Source organism: Lepidochelys kempii, chromosome 10 (genome assembly GCF_965140265.1).
Source record: "Lepidochelys kempii isolate rLepKem1 chromosome 10, rLepKem1.hap2, whole genome shotgun sequence".
In the NCBI taxonomy this organism is placed as follows: Eukaryota; Metazoa; Chordata; order Testudines; family Cheloniidae; genus Lepidochelys; species Lepidochelys kempii.
The window spans coordinates 36,937,722-36,956,166 of record NC_133265.1 but is presented as its reverse complement, the minus strand read 5'-3'; the positions used below and the strand labels follow the sequence as shown (position 1 = coordinate 36,956,166).

The following is an 18,445-nucleotide window of genomic DNA, read 5'->3' as shown; positions in this document are numbered from 1 at the left end:
ATACACACCCAAAACTATTTTAAAATGAGCAAGATTGACACAAAATATTTTGTTTGACCCAAACAATTTTTTGATTTTTGGATTTTCCGAACATTTTGAAAAATTTCTTGGGTTGACCCAAAACATTTCTTTCCTCCACCCCAGTGACTTGCAAGCCCCATTATTCACACTGCTTGACTGAACACTTGTGAATCTGGTCTCCCAAAAGAAGAGGAAGAAGCAAATTGCCCAGCTGCGATGCCTGAGGATGAGGATGTGCCTTGGAGAGGCATAGTACCTCATCTAGAGGCCTAGGAGAAGAACAAGAAGTGCAGCCCTTAACTACACCTTCACAAGTGAAGTTAGTGCTTTCCTACAGTATCACCAGCCTGACCCCGAGAGCTGGGTTTCCCCTGCCTGGAAATGGCCCACCTCGTGCTGCAGTGTGCTGCCAGCAGAGGTCAATGGCTGCCTCCACCCGCTTTGCTCTGGCAATGCTGGGAGTCAGACTATGCCTGATCTCTATGGGTGTATTATGGTGGGTTGACAGGAAGTACTCTTAGCATACCTGTGCAGGAAGGAAGGTGTAAGTGAGCCACAGGTGTTGCAAACTGCCGGGTACAAACGTGAATGGGGGATGATTGTTACACTCCAGTGTACATTCCAGGTTACATTCAGGCATTAGAACCCCCGACAGGTGGGATAACCTTAGAAAAATTACAAGGAGTCCAGTGGCACCTTAAAGACTAGCAGATTTATTTGGGCATAAGCTTTCGTGGGTAAAAAACCTACTTCTTCTGATGCATCTGAAGAAGTGGGTTTTTTACCCATGAAAGCTTATGCCCAAATAAATCTGCTAGTCTTTAAGGTGCCACCAGACTCCTTGTTGTTTTTGTGGATACAGACTAACATGGCTACCCCCTAATATTAGAAAAATTGTCATTCCGAGCCACAGATTGTCTATCCTTGGTCTCCAAAGTGGTTGTGTTTGGCAAGTTTTACCTAAAGGTGATTACTCCTCACTAAGGATTTGTTTCCAGGCTGCCTCACAAAACTCTGTGAAATATTATCATTTATTATTGCCAAACAAACATGAGACAGCTGGCTCCCCCCAGCACTGACAGCTGAAGCTGAAACATACTCCAGAGATAATATGGAAACTCGGTAAGAATTAAATGGTTAAAGGTGACCAGCAAAGGGGGATGGATGGGAATTGGGCTTGTGCCTTTTTTGCTTCTTTATGCTGGAAAAAGAAGGGCTGAACTGGGTTTTTTGTTTGTTTTTTGGGTTGCACATTAGAAATTTAGGTCTTGTCTAGTTTGGAAGATCCCATGGTGGTTGAAGGATGGAATGAGGACATCAGAAGAGCTATGAGAGTGAAAGCTGAGCAATTGGAAAGGAAAGGGATTTTTAGTCAGGTTGTTTAAAAATCTGTGGGTTTTGTTCATACCTATTTAACTTTGATGCCTAATTACCATTCTGGAGAAAGGCAGCCTATCTGAAGGATTCAACACCCTCACTCCTTCCATTAAGCAGTTAGAGCTTAGAATAAATGGCCCAGAATTCTCCAGCAAAAGCAGGGAAAAAACAGACTTGACATTCCTAAGGATTTTTTTTTAAAGTTCTGATTTCTTTATCCAATCAAGAATAATAATAATAATAATAATAATTAATAATAAAGGCACAATTCCCATTTTGAGAAAAATCCTTCCCTAATGCTGAGAGGATTGAGCTATGAGCAGGCTCCAAGATTATCTCATCAAGACACACAAACCATGGATAAATTATTTCCATCTCAAACAGGTGAGCAGTCTCAGAATAAAGCTGGCAGTTTAGCTCAAACTGGAGCAGTGCATGCAGAGTCTCAGGGGTGGAGGGGTGTCACACCTACAGAACACCACAATAAAAATATTTTGCACTGCTAGAGCACGTCACCCAACGATCTCAAAGCACTTTACAAAGGGAGGCAAGGATCATGACCCTCATTTTACAGAGGAGGAAATGAGGCACCGTGAAGTGAAGTCACTTACCTAGAGCAAGTCCATGGCAGAGCTAGGAATAGATCCCAAATCTCCTGACACCTTGCACCATGCTCTAACCATCAGACAACCCTGCCTCCTACAACCGCAGCCTGCTCCAGTTTATATACATTAGGTGGGTGGCTGGCTGACAAGGTGCCAGTTGCACTGATCCCCTGACAGCTGGTGAGGGAGGCTGGGTGGGGCCTGCATGTGGAATGAAGGGGTGGAAGCCGTGGGAGTCCCACGTGGCTTCAGCTTCCTGCTCCACCCCTCCAAAGCTCCTAAAGGAGGGAGAATGTAAAGGTGTCTAGAGGCTGTTCAAGCAAAAGACCTCCTTTGCCTGGTCTCCTGGCTTCTCTTTACCTTGAGCCAAAGGACTCGCATTGGAGCCTGGATCCCTTTGTTTTGCAATAACACCGGGCAGCGAGTTTGTTTATTCACTCAGAACAAATAATCGTCTTAATTAAAAGTTTTTGCCGAAGCTGTATCCATCCCACATAGTTAGCGCTCATCATCTGCTGGTCACATCATCTGCTCATCACACACCTCCTGGAGCATGCTCCCTGCTCCCCCAGAGATACATTCATGGACTAGCAGGGCAAACAGGAACCCAGTGCTGACTCCCAACCTTGCAAAGCTTCTTTTAGCCTCCCGAGTCCCCTCTGCCAACATGGGCAGAGAGCTGTCTTCCTTTGGCACCTTTAACCCTAACCATTCTCTGTGTTCCATCCTGGGAAGGAATAACAGCTTTCTGTGTCCTATACCACTTAACCCCTGAGGTCAACCCCTGCTTCACATGCTACAGGGGCCTGTTGGGGGGGGTCTCTGTCATACACTACAGTGGCCTGTGGGGGGGTCCCCTGTACCTCTCATGCTGGGAGGGGTCTATGATGGGTGGGTCCCCTCTGCCTCACACTGAAGGGTCTGTTAGGAGGTAGGGGGTCACCCCTGCCTCACATGCTGGAAGAGGCCAGTCATGGCATCCCCTCTGCCTCATATCACTGGGGAAGTGTCTGAGACCCCAGTGAGCTGCTCCAGCTCAGGCTGGGAGACAGCGGCTGCACCCCAGGCCTGTACTGCAAGTGTCTTTCACCATTCTCTCTGGTAGAGGGTAGCTTCCAGTGCTGGGAGGAGGAGTGCGAATGGGTAGCCTCCTAGTACCCTTTCTGTACACCCCCGACGTCACTCAGCACTAACCGACAACAGCAACTGTGGTGGGGCTCAGACAACCCCAAAGAGCTCCCTACTCTGCGGGGATCTCAGCAGAAAGCTGAGGGCTGGGGTCCAAACCTTCTTTCCTCTCAGCCCTGCCCTGAAGCTCTTACCATTCAATGCTCAGAGACCTGGGACGGATTGCAGGCAGCTCAGCTGAGGCATACTCAGCTTTCCTCCTCTTCTCCTGCTTCTGCTTAACTGACAAGCGATGGGCAAACTTAGAGAGGCTGCTCTCCGACCTGGGGAGGGGGAAAGGAGAGGTGTTAACTTCGCTGCAGCACTGTAGGGACCAGAGGCAGGTTCAGGGCAAGGCAGAGGGATGCTCATAGGAGGCAGGAGTGAAGCAGCAGGAGGCTCAGAGGGGTAGGTATGAAGCAGCAACAGTTTTAGAATTGATTTAGCCGGACAAATTCTATTGTTTGCATCTGCACAGCCCTGCTGATGCTAGCAGTATTGCATGGATATAATGGAGCAGCAGGTCTTGGCTCCGTAGCATTAGGCATGATTCTATCCACCTGGATACAAACAGAGTAAGAGCTGTTCTTTTCTTCCCTAATCAGTGAAAGAGAATGTGTTACTGAGCCCTGTCTGGAGCAGAATGCAGTTAGCTAAATCAGAGAACAAGAGCATGTGAGCAACATGCACCCCTATCTGCAGAGCGATTGCTGCTCAACAGCTGAGAAATCCTTCTTGCCATGGCGAATCTGCAACCCCGACAACATGAGGTTCTAACTTCTCATCGGCTGCAGCTTCCTGCTCAAGCAGAAATAAAACAACCCTGTAAGGTGTGAATGTTTTGCTTCAATGTCGATCCGGAGAGTTCCTGTGATGGGAAAGGCAGTAGCAAATGGATGGAAACTGTCTGCTCTGGGCTCCCCGCCTGCTGCTTGTCTCACTGCTTGGCAAGATGGTCAGCACAAGCCAGAGACGCAGCAGCCTCCACGGAGAGAAGCAAAGGCAGCTGGGAATGGCACACGTGAAACTTCTGTCACAACCACACTTCCATTCACAAAAAGCCCAGAGCACTTGCACATCCCCAGCCTGGGATTGGAAACACTGAGCAGCTTTCATTCTGGGGGTTGATCTGGAAATAAACCCACTGGGGAGACATTTTGGAACAGCAAATAGAACTCATATGTCTGCGCATAAGTTCAAATGTCAGGTCTTTTCACTGACCACACCTCTTTCCCGCATGGATGGAAAGCAACAAGCCAGGGTGGCAGCCACTGAGCAATTTTAGAGAACGGCCCCTAGGAGGATCCATAACCAAGATGTGACTGCATCCCCTTTGCTAGATTACAGTCCTCAGGAGCCTCCAACACTGAGACACCCCTGCATCCCCTCTGCTACGTTACAGCCCTCAGGAATCTGCAGTACTGAGAAAACCGTGTCCCCACTGCTACGTTACAGCCCCCAGGAACCTCTGGCACCGAGACCCCTGCGTCCCCTCTGCTACTTTACAGCCTCCAGGAATCCCCAGCACTGAGACACCCCTGCATTGCTGCTACTATATTGCATCATAGAATCATAGAAGATTAGGATTGGAAGAGACCTCAGGGGGTCATCTAGTCCAATCCCCTGCTCAAAGCAGGACCAACCCCAACTAAATCATCCCAGCCAGGGCTTTGTCAAGCTGGGCCTTAGAAACCTCTAAGGATGGAGATTCCACCACCTCCCTAGGTAACCCATTCCGGTGCTTCACCACCCTCCTAGTGAAATAGTGTTTCCTAATATCCAACCTAAACCTCCCCCACTGCAACTTGAGACCATTGCTCCTTGTTCTGTCATCTCCCACCACTGAGAACAGCCGAGCTCCATCCTCTTTGGAACCCCCCTTCAGGTAATTGAAGGCTACTATCAAATCCCCCCTCACTCTTCTCTTCTGCAGACTAAACAAGCCCAGTTCCCTCAGCCTCTCCTCGTAAGTCATGTGCCACAGCCCCCTGATCATTTTCATTGTCCTCCCCTGGACTCTCTCCAATTTATCCACATCCTTTCTGTAGTGTGGGGCCCAAAACTGGACGCAACACTCCAGAGGTGGCCTTACCAGTGCCAAATAGAGGGGAATAATCACCTCCCCTCGATCTGCTGGCAATGCATTACATTACTCTGGGAACCTCCAGCCCTGAGACATAACTGCATCCCCTCTGCTATGCTACAGCCCTCCTGAACCTCCAGCACCAAGCCCCTACACTCCTCTTGATCCAAAAGAAGACAAGAATGAGTGAAAACCCTCAGCCCTACCTCAGGCTGAGCTGCAGTTCACTTCTTCAGAGTGGACTCCTCTGCATGGTTCCATGGCACTGCTCCCTGAAGCAGTGCCCAGGCGGGAAGAAGCCAGGAAAGCCAGTGTGAGGTGCTGAAATGGGATGGTGGACCTTGCCCAATGAGAGCAGTGATCGAATGATGCATGTCAGAAGCAGCATCAGCAGGCTTCCCAGAGGGGTCCCACAAGTCTTCCTCAGCTGCTGGTAGCCACTGCCAGCCTGAGCTATTTCCTCTGTGTTTTACTCCGTTTTGTTTTAAATCCTCATTGTGACGTTGCACTCTATATTATTTTATGAAAATATGCTAATGAGTATGAATATAATGTAACTGTAATATGCTTCATGCAAAAGGTCTCTTGTAAGGTATCATTACAAAGCTTATAATCTACTGAGTGTGGTCATCCTATTTGTATAAATGTATCACTCTTGTATCTGAAACTTGAAATATAACTCTGAGGGCCTATTGTAATTATGCAAAGTGTGGGCTATTAATGGTGGTTTGGAATCTTGATGGTTCCCATCAGCCAGGACAATTGACTGTGGATGGCTCTGTTTGCAGGCAGGCCTTCCTGTGAGTCAGGCTGGGAGGAATGGAGGCTTGGGGGGGTCTCACAGGACATGTGACCAGGTCACCTGGTACTGAAATCCATCTTAAACCTGGTGCTTTTCCATTTAGAAGTGGGGGGTGGGGACCCAGAGAGACAAGGGATTCCCACCTTGTGCCAAAGCCATATAAGGGGCTGGAGCAGAACAAAGTGGGCTGTAGTCATGAGAAATCCCCTAGCTACCACCTGAGCTGGAACAAGGGCTGTGCCAGGGGGAAAGATTGTGCCCAGACTAGGAAGGTGTGCAGTCTGTGAAAGAAACGTACTGGAACACCTCTGAGGGTCAGGTTTTATCTGTATTCAGTTTTCTTATTGTATTAGGCATAGACTTGTGTGTTTGGTTTTATTTTGCTTGGTAATTCACTTTGTTCTGTCTGTTACTACTTGGAACCACTTAAATCCTACTGTCTGTATTTAATAAAATCACTCTTTACTTGTTAATTAACCCAGAGTATGGAAAGCAGGGGCAGAAGTAGTCTTGGTACATCAGTTCGCAGCCCCAAGAGGGTTTCTGTGATCCAGCCTGTCACACTCGTCTGCTCTGAAACAGGACTTTCCCCAAACAGCATCACCAAACCCACCAGACCTGCACATGCAGAATCTCCGCCACTGACTTTTGTGACTCAGATTTGATGCTTATCCTTTCTGTTAGACCCCCTCAAAATAAAAAAGCTGCTGCAATCTAGTTCTGCTTGCACATCATGAAGGTCATTCTTAAATAAATTCAGCCATTGGTTACCTCTGTGCCACTCTATCTTCCATGGAGCTGCATTGGTATAAACTGAGGGCAGAATCTGAGGATTCTGGGGCTCTATAGGTGTAGCTCAGGGTAGAATTTGTCCTGCAGAACTTTTATTATTGGCGACCACTGACGAAGCACAAGCCAGAAAAGACCCACGTTGGCTTTCAGATCCCAAGTTCAGCTTGCAGGGCTGGCAGTGCCTAGCACCCCAGCCAAACCCTCCACCCTTTCTTCTTGTAAACTGAGCATCAAGCAACAGCATTTGACATTTAAAACCCTAAAATGTACTGCTGTCATTATTAGTGCTTAGTGATACCAGGGCCCCACTGCACCTGGTATGCACATTGCAAGAGACAGTCCCTGCCCTGATGAACTTACAATCTAAACAGACAAAGCAGAGCAAGAAGAGCCAGGGGTACAGAACTGAAGTGACTAGCCCAAGCTCAATGGCAAAGCTGAAAGTAGAACCCACGTATCTTGACTCCCGGTCCAGTAGCCAATCTGCTAGGCCACACTGCTTCTCCAAGAACAATCATTCTTCTCTCTCTTAACAAGAATGCTGCACCAATGATGTGCAATGTCCTGCAACAGCTTCAAACTTTTAACAGTTCTCACTCTCTCCCCCTTCTTCTGTGCTGTGTGTGCGCGCAGGTGCGTGTGTGGGTGGAGTGGGGAGAAAGAAAAACTGGGACACAAGACTAATGTGGAAAAACCAGGGCAGGTGATAAGTCTGGCTGCAAAGGTGTAAACCATATGGACAGAGGCCCTGGTGATCTGACACATCTGAATGAGAACCATCCACACAGATCTGCATGGCAAGGAAACAAACTCCAACCTGCTCATATATGTATGCAGCGTAGCTGTAGCTGTGCTGGTCCCTGGATATTAAAGAGACAAGGTGGGGGAGGCAATATCTTTTATTGGACCAACCTCTGTTGGTGAGAGAGAAGCTTTCAAGTTACACAGAGCTCTTCTTCAGGTCTGGGAAAGCTACTCCCAATGTCACAGCACCGTGCATTTTGCTGTGATGCTCGGAGAACCTTTCCCAGCTCTGACAAAGAGCTTGGTGTGGCTTAAAAGCTCGTCTCTCTCACCAACAGAAGTTGGTCCAAGAAAAGATACCACTTCCCTCACCGTGTCTCTCTAATCTGCCCATATAGCATCTGTACCAGTTTGGGTATCTATGTTTTTTTAAGTTAATACATTTCTCAACTGACTTAAACAGAACAACATACCCCCCAAAAAGGTATTTCTCAGAAATGTGAGCTCTCTGCCTCTCTTGCTGTACAATAATTGAACAGACCATGACTGGCTAGCCTTTTTTCCAGACATATTTTAAACACAGACATCTTCAATGCATTAACTCTGGTTATTGATTTATTTTTCAGTGTACAAATTGCTGTTGCTTGGGACAGGGTGGAGATGGTTTTTGGAAGGAGAAGACGACTTTGTAAACATCACCACTGGGAAAGAGTCAGTCAGACCTTCTGGGGTCATTCTTTACATTTAAAAAAAAAGTCATTTGCTTTGATGTAAGGGATGGGAGTTTGTCTTTTAAAAAATACAGATTTTTCTCAATGCTGAAGAAATCACTGTGGGAGAAGGGGTTAGATTAGGAACAATTTAAGCATCTCATTAAGTCTGTCTATAGAACACATTGCACAAACACCAGTGCTGTCATTAAACACTCTCCTTTGATCCCATGTCAAAGCTCATATTGTAATGAGTAATATTTCAATTAGCTGAGGCTTGGTAAAGTGATCTCTCATCTCTCAGGCCGTTTCTGTGTTCAAAGCTGAGACAGGGAAAGAGGGAACATGGAAGTAAAGGTTCTGTAGTGATGACCTTCAGAAATGGGACATTTTGTACCAAATTCAAGCCTGGCGTAAAGTGGATGTAACTACGTTTGACTTCCCAGTTCTTGTGCTGCATTTCCCCCTGTACTGTTTAGCCACATGGCAGCATGGAGTCCAAGGTGGATGCTGCACTGGTGGAGCTGCTGTCCTGCGTTACCTGCCCTTGCCTCCTCTCCCAGCTATCCTCAACACTCTCTACTGACAGAGCACTGAGTCCTGCAAGAGGCTGAGTGCCATCTGCGTGGTACTGAGCACCTGCAGCTCCCACTGCACTCAATAGGAGTTGAGGGCTTTCAGCACCTATCAGGAAACACTCATCAAATGGGAGGATTGGGCCCAAAGAACCATAGAGGTAGGAAAGACTCCTCTGATCATCTAGCCCAAGTCTCTGCCAGCACAGGAGTGTTCCTCATACTATATTTCCTCATGCTTTTTGCTGTTTAGTTTTAAGCAATCTTAAGCAATAGGTCTTCTGCCATTCCCCACCAGAGACTATTCTACAGTCCAATACACCACACTGTCTGGAGCTTTTTGATGCTATTCAGCCTAAATGTTCTTACTAGGAATAATGAGATGAAATTAATTCCCTCTGTGACCCCTCCACAGAATTACACTCTCTTCTTGCTGCTTACACTCTACAGTTATCACATTCTCCCAAAGTCACCATACCAGACCAAGCTGCAACATACATAACTTTTAAAATCTTCTTTCTTCAATCAGCAAAGAGTCCTGTGGCACCTTCTAGACTAACAGTTTTGGAGCATAAGCTTTCGTGGGTGAATAAAGCTCATGCTCCAATACATCTGTTAGTCTAGAAGGTGCCACAGGACTCTGCCGCTTTTACAGATCCAGACTAACATGGCTACTCCTCTGATTGTTTTCTTCAATCAGTTCCTCTCACCCTCTAGGACTTCTCCAATTAGTCAATTTCTAGTGCCCAGAACTGACCACCAATCCCCTCAGAGCTTATCACAGTCACATTGCTGATCTGCAGCCTGATGCCTTTGCACCCAAAGCCCCAAATTGCACAGGCCTTTTTTGCTGTCATATGACATTGCAAACACACCTAACTTGCTGTCACTCTCAACCTTAGGTCACTTTCATCACCACAACGGCACTCTAGGTTTCTCCTTCCCATACTCTGCATCATTCACCACTTCCCGCCCAGTCGAATCTTATTTCATTATTTTTGGATCATGTTTATGCCTCCCTAGATCCCTTTGGATGATCTATCTAGATATTTATGTAGCCTTCAGCATCTCACAATCAGTAAGGAATTTTATCCTCACAACACCCCTGTGAGCTAGGTCTCTTCTAACCCAACTTTGCAAATGGGGACCTGAGACCCAGGGCAAAGTCAAGCGGCTGGAAGTGAAAGCCAAACAAATAATATTGAGTTGGAAAGAAGGCACACATTTTTGACAGTGAGGGTGATTAACCATTATAACAAACTATCAAGGGAAACAGTCAATTCTCCATCTCCTGAAGTCTTTGAATCATGACCAGATGCTTTTCTGGAAGATGTGCTTTAGCTAAACACAAATTACTGGGCTCAATACAGGGGTAATGAGGTGGAATTCTATGGCCTGTGTTATGAGGCCTTAAAAACATATGAATCTATTAAATGACTTGCCAACAGTCACACAGGGAGTCTTTGCCTGAAGCAGAACCCTGATCTTTTGAGATCCAGTTCAGTGCCCTCCCCACTAGTCCATCTTTCCTATGCCATCACTGTTTTCTCACTGATATTGATGACCCTTCCCAGTTCAGCATCATCTGAAAATTTCATTAGCATAACCATTTCCAGTTATAAGGCAATTGCAGTTCTGGAGGAACATCTTTCCCACAACTCATTAAAGCAATCTCCTGCTTCCTGTGTGGATCTGAGAGTTCCAATGGTATTTTTTCAATTAGAAACCTAGGAGAATGTTACAGTATCATCTGGCTATTTATACAGTACTGGTTTATATAAACTGTACTGCAGTAGGGGGATGAATCATACCTGCTACACTATGACTATATGCAGATAAATCAGGCAGTTTGCAGTATCCCAGAAATGCATAACCCAAGGCAATTAACTGATATGCAGCAAGCAATAGGCAGAAAGGCTTCAGCATCAATTGCTTCAAAGGCTGGGTTACCACCATTAGTCCAATCACCATTCTTCTACTGCAGTGGGGCAAGGGCTCTCACCTGGCCCCTGGGGGTTGGCTGGCCTGCCTCCCTCCCTTTTTACAAGAAGTCTGACAAGATGATCACAGTGGTCCCTTCGGGCCTCGGAATCCATGAACTATAATGTGTGTGGGTGAGAGTTAGTTGCTTTTTTATTACTTTGAAATGAAGACCCCAAGTACTCTGATACACTGATTGGTAAATAGTCTGGTTTCACTGAAGCATCCGTAAATGCCTGGATATCCTCTGCTTAAATGCTACTTTGTACATTTCTTGTAGCATGGCTGTTTGGTGACTAGTCACAACCTACCTAGCAGTGCAAAGGGGTGGCCTCTATTCCTCCTCTCATGTAGCAGAAGAGAACACCACAGTAATAACAACAAACACCACCACTAATATTTTCATTTCCAAAGCACCTTCCATGCGAGGATCTCACAGCACTTCACAAACTGACTGAATTAATCCCAACAAGCCCCCTGTGATGTATTGCTGGTATTATGACCTTGTAGCAGACTGCAGACTCACTGGCGCAGCACCTCCTGCGGGTCATTTGGGAATTAGCTCATCCAGCAATCAGAGCGCCTCCTGCTGGCCAGTGTGTCTCCTGCCTCAGGCCCCCGTGTCCTTCCTGGACCCCAGTGCCCTTTACCTCAGGGTTCTGCCCCAACAGTACCCCCACTCTCTGGGTCTCTCCTCCCAAGAGAACCCCCAACCCTCTAAGCCCACCTTGCCTCAGTGGCTACTGCCAGTCATCATCAGCCCCCATTCACTGAGGCAAACTGCAGTCTGCAATGGCCACTCATCATTGGCAAGGGGGTAGGACCTGCTGCCTTTGCCTATCCACAGGCTGCCCCTCTGCAGCCCCAGTACCTTTCGAAGGCCTTCAACAAGGCCTGCAGCCTGGGGGTTTACCAGGCTGGAGCTCCCCAGCTCCCTTTGCCCTTCCCCAGCACTGCTCTACTTCAGGTACCTTGCTCCTCTAGACTGAGACTCCTTCAGCTCCTGGGCCAGAGCCCTAATTGAGCTGGCCACACCTGTGGTCAGCTACTCACTCAGCTACTCTCACTTCTTTTCCCAACTGCAGCCCTCTCCACTGCTTCTTTTAAGCCCTGCCTATTGGAGAGGGGCAGCTGCCCCACTACAGACCCCCAGTATACAGATGGGAACACTGAGGTGCTGCATGTCTCAGAAGAAATCAGCAGGAATGTCATTCCAGCAGCTTAACAACAGTTGATCTAGGTGTGCACGAAAGACCTAAAAAGGGGCAGTTGCTTTTTGTTCAGTGGACTGATCAGCTGCTGAAAAACCAATGACACCCTACTGCTCCCATCAGCATGACCTATAGGATTATGTACAACATAATGGCTAACCTTCTCCAGGGTGTTGCACAGTACCCACATCAATGCTATTCCAGCTGACTCCTACTGCCATAGCTGGAGGTTTTATTCAATGTTTTAAAATGGACCTTCTCCAGCCTCAGCACATGCAGACTAGGACATCATTCAGAAAGCAGGAATGGGAGCTGGGTGAGAATGGGGATCAGGAGCCATCTCCAGCTTTTTCCATTGCATGGAGCACTTAGGGACACCCCCCTCCTGCCACTCCTTGCTTCTCAAACCATGTCCCCCTATGAACCTCTGGGAAGAGCTCCAACCAGCACCCGTGATCCACAGAACACAGTTTGAGAGCCATTGTCCCCCTCTCTCTGACTGCCAGGTTGCAGCAGAGCTATCACAGATGTGATATTTGAAAGACAACTGAGGGGGCTTTAGGGTAATTTACCTAACAACAGGAAATAATGTATACACTAAACACCGTGCTGATGCTGCTGTAATCCAGCCCAGTAGTCTCAGTCTCTGCAACCGGTTCCTGCCCCAGAATGTGAGAGTGCCTCTCCAAGAGCCAGCTGGAAATGTGGCCATGCAGAGCATCCCCCACAATGAGCGGTAACTTTACAACTTCCTGCTGGATACAGCCCTTTAGAGCACACAGCAGACCAATTGGGTCCTGGCTGAATTTAATCCCAACCCAATGAAAGGGGACTGAAGTGAGCCACATCCATTATCCACCCAGTATAAAGGAGAAACCCAATGCTTTACTGAATGTCACCTTTCCTCAGTTTTCAGAGTAACAGCCGTGTTAGTCTGTATTCGCAAAAAGAAAAGGAGTACTTGTGGCAACTTAGAGACTAACCAATTTATTAGAGCATAAGCTTTAATCACCTTTCCTCAGTGATTGCTACCAAATGCCAGTAGAAGCCTAACGTGCCTTACAGCAGGAGAACTCTGCTTGGCAAGCAAGGTTTGGAATTTCCAGAGCTTCTTCCTTCAGTTCTGCACCTGCAAAGGTTTTGATTTGTTTTCTCTTTGCCTCAGAGAAGCCAATGGAGCACACACAGAAAACCATCAGATGAAGTATCAACCGCAGTGGTGGAAAGAATCCTCTCCTACCTATCGGAGAAGGCTGTTTAGCTAGCATATTGTGCCGTCAATCACACCTCCAGGATTTACCATCTGCCAGCTAGATTAAACATGCTCACTGCCCTGTTTCAGCATTTAAATCAGAACATTTCATCCTGTCTACAAAAATATTTATCAGCTACGGAGAAGCTTGCAGCTATTCCCTCCTAATAACACCCTGATCCCACTCCCCTCAAAAAAGCCTTTAGTTTAGCATGTCAACTAACTAAAACCAGCAGAAAACATGATGGGGACATGGGAATTATCACAGCTATGCACGTGTATGGGGGGAGGCTGTTTAAAAGGCATCACGTTTGCTCTGATATAAAAGTACAGCTTCATGCACATAAGTGCACAGCAGGAACGCCACATGGTAAATGTGGCCATCGCACCAGCCTCAATGCCTGCTCCTTGACATGAGAAAAAGTCACCTGGACCAGGCTAGACACAAACAGTGCTGGTTGGATCCTGGCGCTGCTATGGCCTTAACAACAGTCTCAAAACCTGGTATATTTTGATTATTTGTTCTGTTCTTCCTACAACTGCTCACTGGTCCCCTGGCATGGGTGGAGGGAGCAAAGAGAACTCTGAAAGCAGCACAGTCAAACCCTCCCCCAAAGCAGCGCCTGCTCAGGCTCAAAGCTAGTGTCCGGGTCCTGGCTACAAGAAGTGGCTGTCTGCTCCCCTCCCTGCTCATTCTCTTCTAGCCTCTTCTCCTGCACAGCACAGGCAGGGAAGACATTAATGATATTGCCTCAGTGCTCAAACCAGGAAGCTCCTCATCTGACCCAGACAGTGTTCTCTGATTCCACCTCCACAATGGATGACTCTTCCAAAATCAGATTGTCCAAGTGAATGTTCACAGGCCGCAGGAGCATTAGCGAGTATGAAAGAGGAGACAAACCAAGAGGAAGCACGGTGAGAGCTGGATGCCTTGGCTCTGACATGCTCCTCAGCTAGCAGATTCTTGCTAAGTTGTCGCAAAGATGTACCAGCCCAGGCACCAAGTCAATTCACTTGCGCTTTATAAAGGTGATGGCCGGAATTTTTTTAAAATTGTGTTTGACTTGCTCACTCGCTAGTCCATGAGAATGGCTGAGTGACATTTGGCAAAGGCCCAATTCATCCTAATAGCTTCACTGGGTTTACATCAGAAATTAACTGGGCCCAGGGTGTATTGCCCTAGCGGTACAGTGAGAGGAAAGCGATTAGAAGAGAAATCCCAACAAACAGACTACAAGAGCAAGTTTGCACCCAGGGCCATCCCTAGCCATTTTGGTGCCCTACACAGCCCCCACAAGGATGTCTGTGTGGGGCCCCAGGCCTCTGCAGGGAGGGGCGGGGAGCAGGAGCAGGCTTCGGGGGCAGTGGGGAACTGCCCCCCCAGCACAAGCCGGCGGGGCGGAGCGGGTTGGGGCCAGATCACGCCACTTCCTGCTGCCTGGTGTGTGCAGGGCAGCCAAGCCCGACCCCGCGCTCACGGGGGGTGGGAAGTGGAGTGACCTAGGCCCAGCCCACTCCGCTCTGCTCCCCTGGCTCCCAGGCTTGGGGGCAGGGGGGAACCGCCCCCCAGCACTTACCAGCCATGCGGCTGGGAGCCAGAGGAGCGGAGCAAGCTGGGGCCAGGTTGCTCCACTTAACGCCGCCGGTGATTGAAGGTCTGACCCCTGCTGCAGTTCTTAGGAGAGTGGGGGCAGAGCGGGGGAAGCGGAGGGTGGAGCAGGGGCAGGGGCCATGGGGAAAAGGTGAAGCAGGGGCTGGAGCAGCATGCAGCTGTGTAGGGCACCAGAAAATTTGGTGCCCCAAATTTCCTGGTGCCCTATGCAGCTGCATACTTTGTGTATGGGTAGGGACAGCCCTGTGTGCACCATATCCCAACTACTCTGACAGACCATTCCTCCTGTAACCTAGACCCTGATCACATCTCACCAGCTCACTCTTATGCTATACATGCCAGAATGGGCACCTGCTAACGACCACTCCTTCTGATTCTACACTAGGCCTTCATGAATGGGAGACTGGAAGAGTTATTGCAATTTGTATTTACAAAGGGTCACGTGCTTGATTATACAATCATTTCAGAAAGTCCCAAGTGTCAGGACGAAACAGGTTCATTTGTGGGGTGGTTAACGCCAGCCCAGAATCTCAAGTACAGCATTTCAGGACACACTGGAAACCACGCGGGCAGCATTCAGGCTCGCTGCAATGGTTACAGATAGACGGGGGTCCAGGTAGGCAGAACTCACCTCCATGCAGTGTTTACAGAAAGACCAGATTGCAAGAGGAAGCACTTGCGTTTGTTCAATAGCTACAGACAGACCAAAACTCCACAACTCCACAATAAGGTGTAGACAGCACTCACCCTTGTACAATGCCTACAGACAAGTCAAGCCCTGCAGGACACATACCTATGCAGTGACGGTAGACAGGCTGGAGAATGCAAGTGCATTTGTGCATTCGAAACTGAGAATCCATATTTTAGGTAGGAAACACTTACACCTGTGCACTGATCAGAGACAGGCCATGTGCTTTTGCAATAGTTCTGGTTCAGGAAGGCAGCAGATATTCCCGTGCTTTAGAGTTACAGACTGCGCTGTGTCTCAACAGGCAGCACATATGCTTATAGAAAGGCTACGGTCCTGGGAAGCAGTGCACATACTAGTGCAATGGTTATGAGCAGCCCAGACTCTCTACAGCAACCAAAAGAGCTGAATGATTTTGCTGCCCCCCCAACCCTCCAATCACAATTCTGTCACTTAAGGATTCAGCTTTCTAACTGGGGTCACCCTGATGGGCACACACGCCTCATGCCGGGACTCGGAAGGACTCATCGCACATGAGCAGGAAGGGAGAGAGCATTGCTTGCTGCATGAGTTACATTCCAGAGAGATTCGACTTTCAAGGGCTATTTATTTACTTGGATGCAATCAGAATCAAAAATCAAACCTGACCATTAACACCGAGAGCTGCTTCCCACTCAGCAGCATCCTTTTAGGGAGCCAGGGCTTAACATTCCTCAGGCTTCAGAAAGGAAACAACACCAAACAGCCCTCCACTCAAACAGTCTAATGCAGGTGTCTTGCTGCAAACCCCCTCTCACCTGGATGCCCAGAATGGCATGTTCTTACACATGCTGATGTCTTTGAGTGGCAGTGTGCCCTGGGTCCCATTCGCCACTATTCACTCTCACTGTGGCAAGCTCAGTGCTTGGGGAAAATGTCTCTGACTCGACATCCTGGGGAGCGGGACCCCATGCCAGCGGGCTGCACCACCGGACCTCCCACTTAGGAAAGAATGCCAAAAACACAAACTGGCTGGCATTGGAGCCCTCTAGGTGGGTGCCTGTTACCCCGTTTGCTCACTCACCTGCCAATGCTCCGGTCCCTTTCTTTCAGTCTCTCCTGATTCCCCTTCTTGGAAGGATCAGTTCATTTCAGAAAATGTTTCAAACAAACAAACAAACAAACAACACCCCCCTACACACACGCGCGCACGCGCGCGTGTGCACGAGTGCTCCGTCACAGTCAATCACTCATGCTGGGAATAGCGTCCGTTGGTCCCTGTCCCCACTTTGCAACTGCAAGATCCCCCCTCGAGCCTATCCTGCCTACGCATCCCCCACACGCGCCGGCCCTTCCTCCTCATTCGCCACCTATAGTTCCCTCGCCCATCACCTCGGTTCTCTCGCTCTCAGCTCGACTTTTTTTTTTCAATCTTGTTTCTATAGAAACGAGATTAGCAGAGGGGGATATAAAACAGGCCCATGTGACTCAGATTCCGACACTAAAGAATCTCTCTCCCTCTCTCTGTCTGGCTCACTCTCACTGGTGTTTTACATAACAACAAGTCATTGTGCAGACTCAAAAAAAAAAAAGGCAAAGAGAGAGAGTCAAAAGCAAAGGATACCTTCAGCTCAGCAGCAGGGCCTGTGGGGGACCGGCTGCTAGCTCCCTGCTTCTCAGAAACTCAGAGCATAACCTGCAGGAAGTCAAAAAACTCTCTTGGACTCAGCTTTTGACCAATTCCACTGCCGGGGGCATATCCAGAGATGAAACCACTTGGCTACAACGTCCTCTTATCTGTGGCATACCAGCTTCCCATAGAAACCTGGTCTGACAACTCCCTTCCCCCTGGAAATCTGAACACCCAACAAAAAGATGTGGGTGATGAGAACATAAGAACGGCCATACTGGGTCAGACCAAAGGTCCATCTGGCCCAGTATCCTGTCTTCTGACAGTGGCCAATGCCAGGTGACCCAGAGGGAATGAAGAGAACATGTAATCTTCAAGTGATCCATCCCCTGTCGCCCATTCCCAGCTTCTGGCAAACACAGACTAGGGACACCATCCCTGCCCATCCTGGCTAATAGCCATTAATGGACCTATCATCCATGAATTTATCTAGTTCTTATTTGAACCCTATAAGTAATAAAAAGTTAATGGGCTAACAAGAGGGAACCATTGGTAGCCTACTTATTCTGTAGGCACCAATGGCCAACCCCAGCCATTGCCCACCATGCTCCTCTCCGTGGGCTGCAGGCGTAGCAAATGAGGCTTGGCCTGCGGATGGGTTAGGGACATCAGATCTCGACGCACAGGGCAGATGGAAGACTGGGGAGTCTGATCACATACAAACACTGAGCACACTCAACTTCTACTGAAGTCAAGGGCAGCAGAAGGTGCTCAGCACCTTGCAGGATTGAGCCCTATGGCATATGATCTTCTAAAGCCCACGTGATTCCCTGAGCCTGAAATGCCCTGCATGCGGTTCTTCACCACTGTTACATTCGGCAGCAGGTGATGCTCATGAAGCAGCTGATCACTCAGCTGCCTGGGACAGCTGAACTCTTCAGTTCCTGAGTTGGTGTGGGATCCCACAGTTGAAGAGCTGATTGTCCTAGTTAATCTTTGGGGGACTTTATTGGATCGCAGACGGCACAGCCCAAAACTCTCCCCATCTCGTTGTGTTCTATTCCCTATCTCTTCGGGACACATCATGCACAATGGCCATTCCCTTGCAGTTTTATGTGCCAAAAACTTCAGATGACAAAAACACGTCGTATTTGTACTACCTTTCTTCTTCAATTCCATCCCCTTCTCCATCGTGCGCATCAGCCCAGCTCCAGTGC

At 48.3% G+C, this 18,445-nt stretch overlaps 1 protein-coding gene across 10 annotated transcripts in view; it reads right to left on the bottom strand.

The window, feature by feature from the left end:
* The window catches only part of LOC140918455 (ankyrin repeat and fibronectin type-III domain-containing protein 1-like), a 576,229-nt gene that overhangs the window by 80,249 nt on the left and 477,535 nt on the right, over window positions 1-18,445 (bottom strand). For 5 of the 10 annotated variants that reach the window (XM_073362896.1, XM_073362895.1, XM_073362898.1 and 2 more), the window contains one exon: window positions 3,326-3,454. The exons of 2 other annotated variants lie outside the window; for them this stretch is intronic. In XM_073362896.1, coding sequence (XP_073218997.1) covers window positions 3,326-3,454 — 129 coding nt within the window. Of the gene's footprint in view, window positions 1-3,325; window positions 3,455-16,416; window positions 16,452-16,682; window positions 17,044-18,445 lie in introns of those variants that run through there. 3 more of the 10 variants (XM_073362900.1, XM_073362899.1, XM_073362902.1) reach the window with 3 other exon arrangements.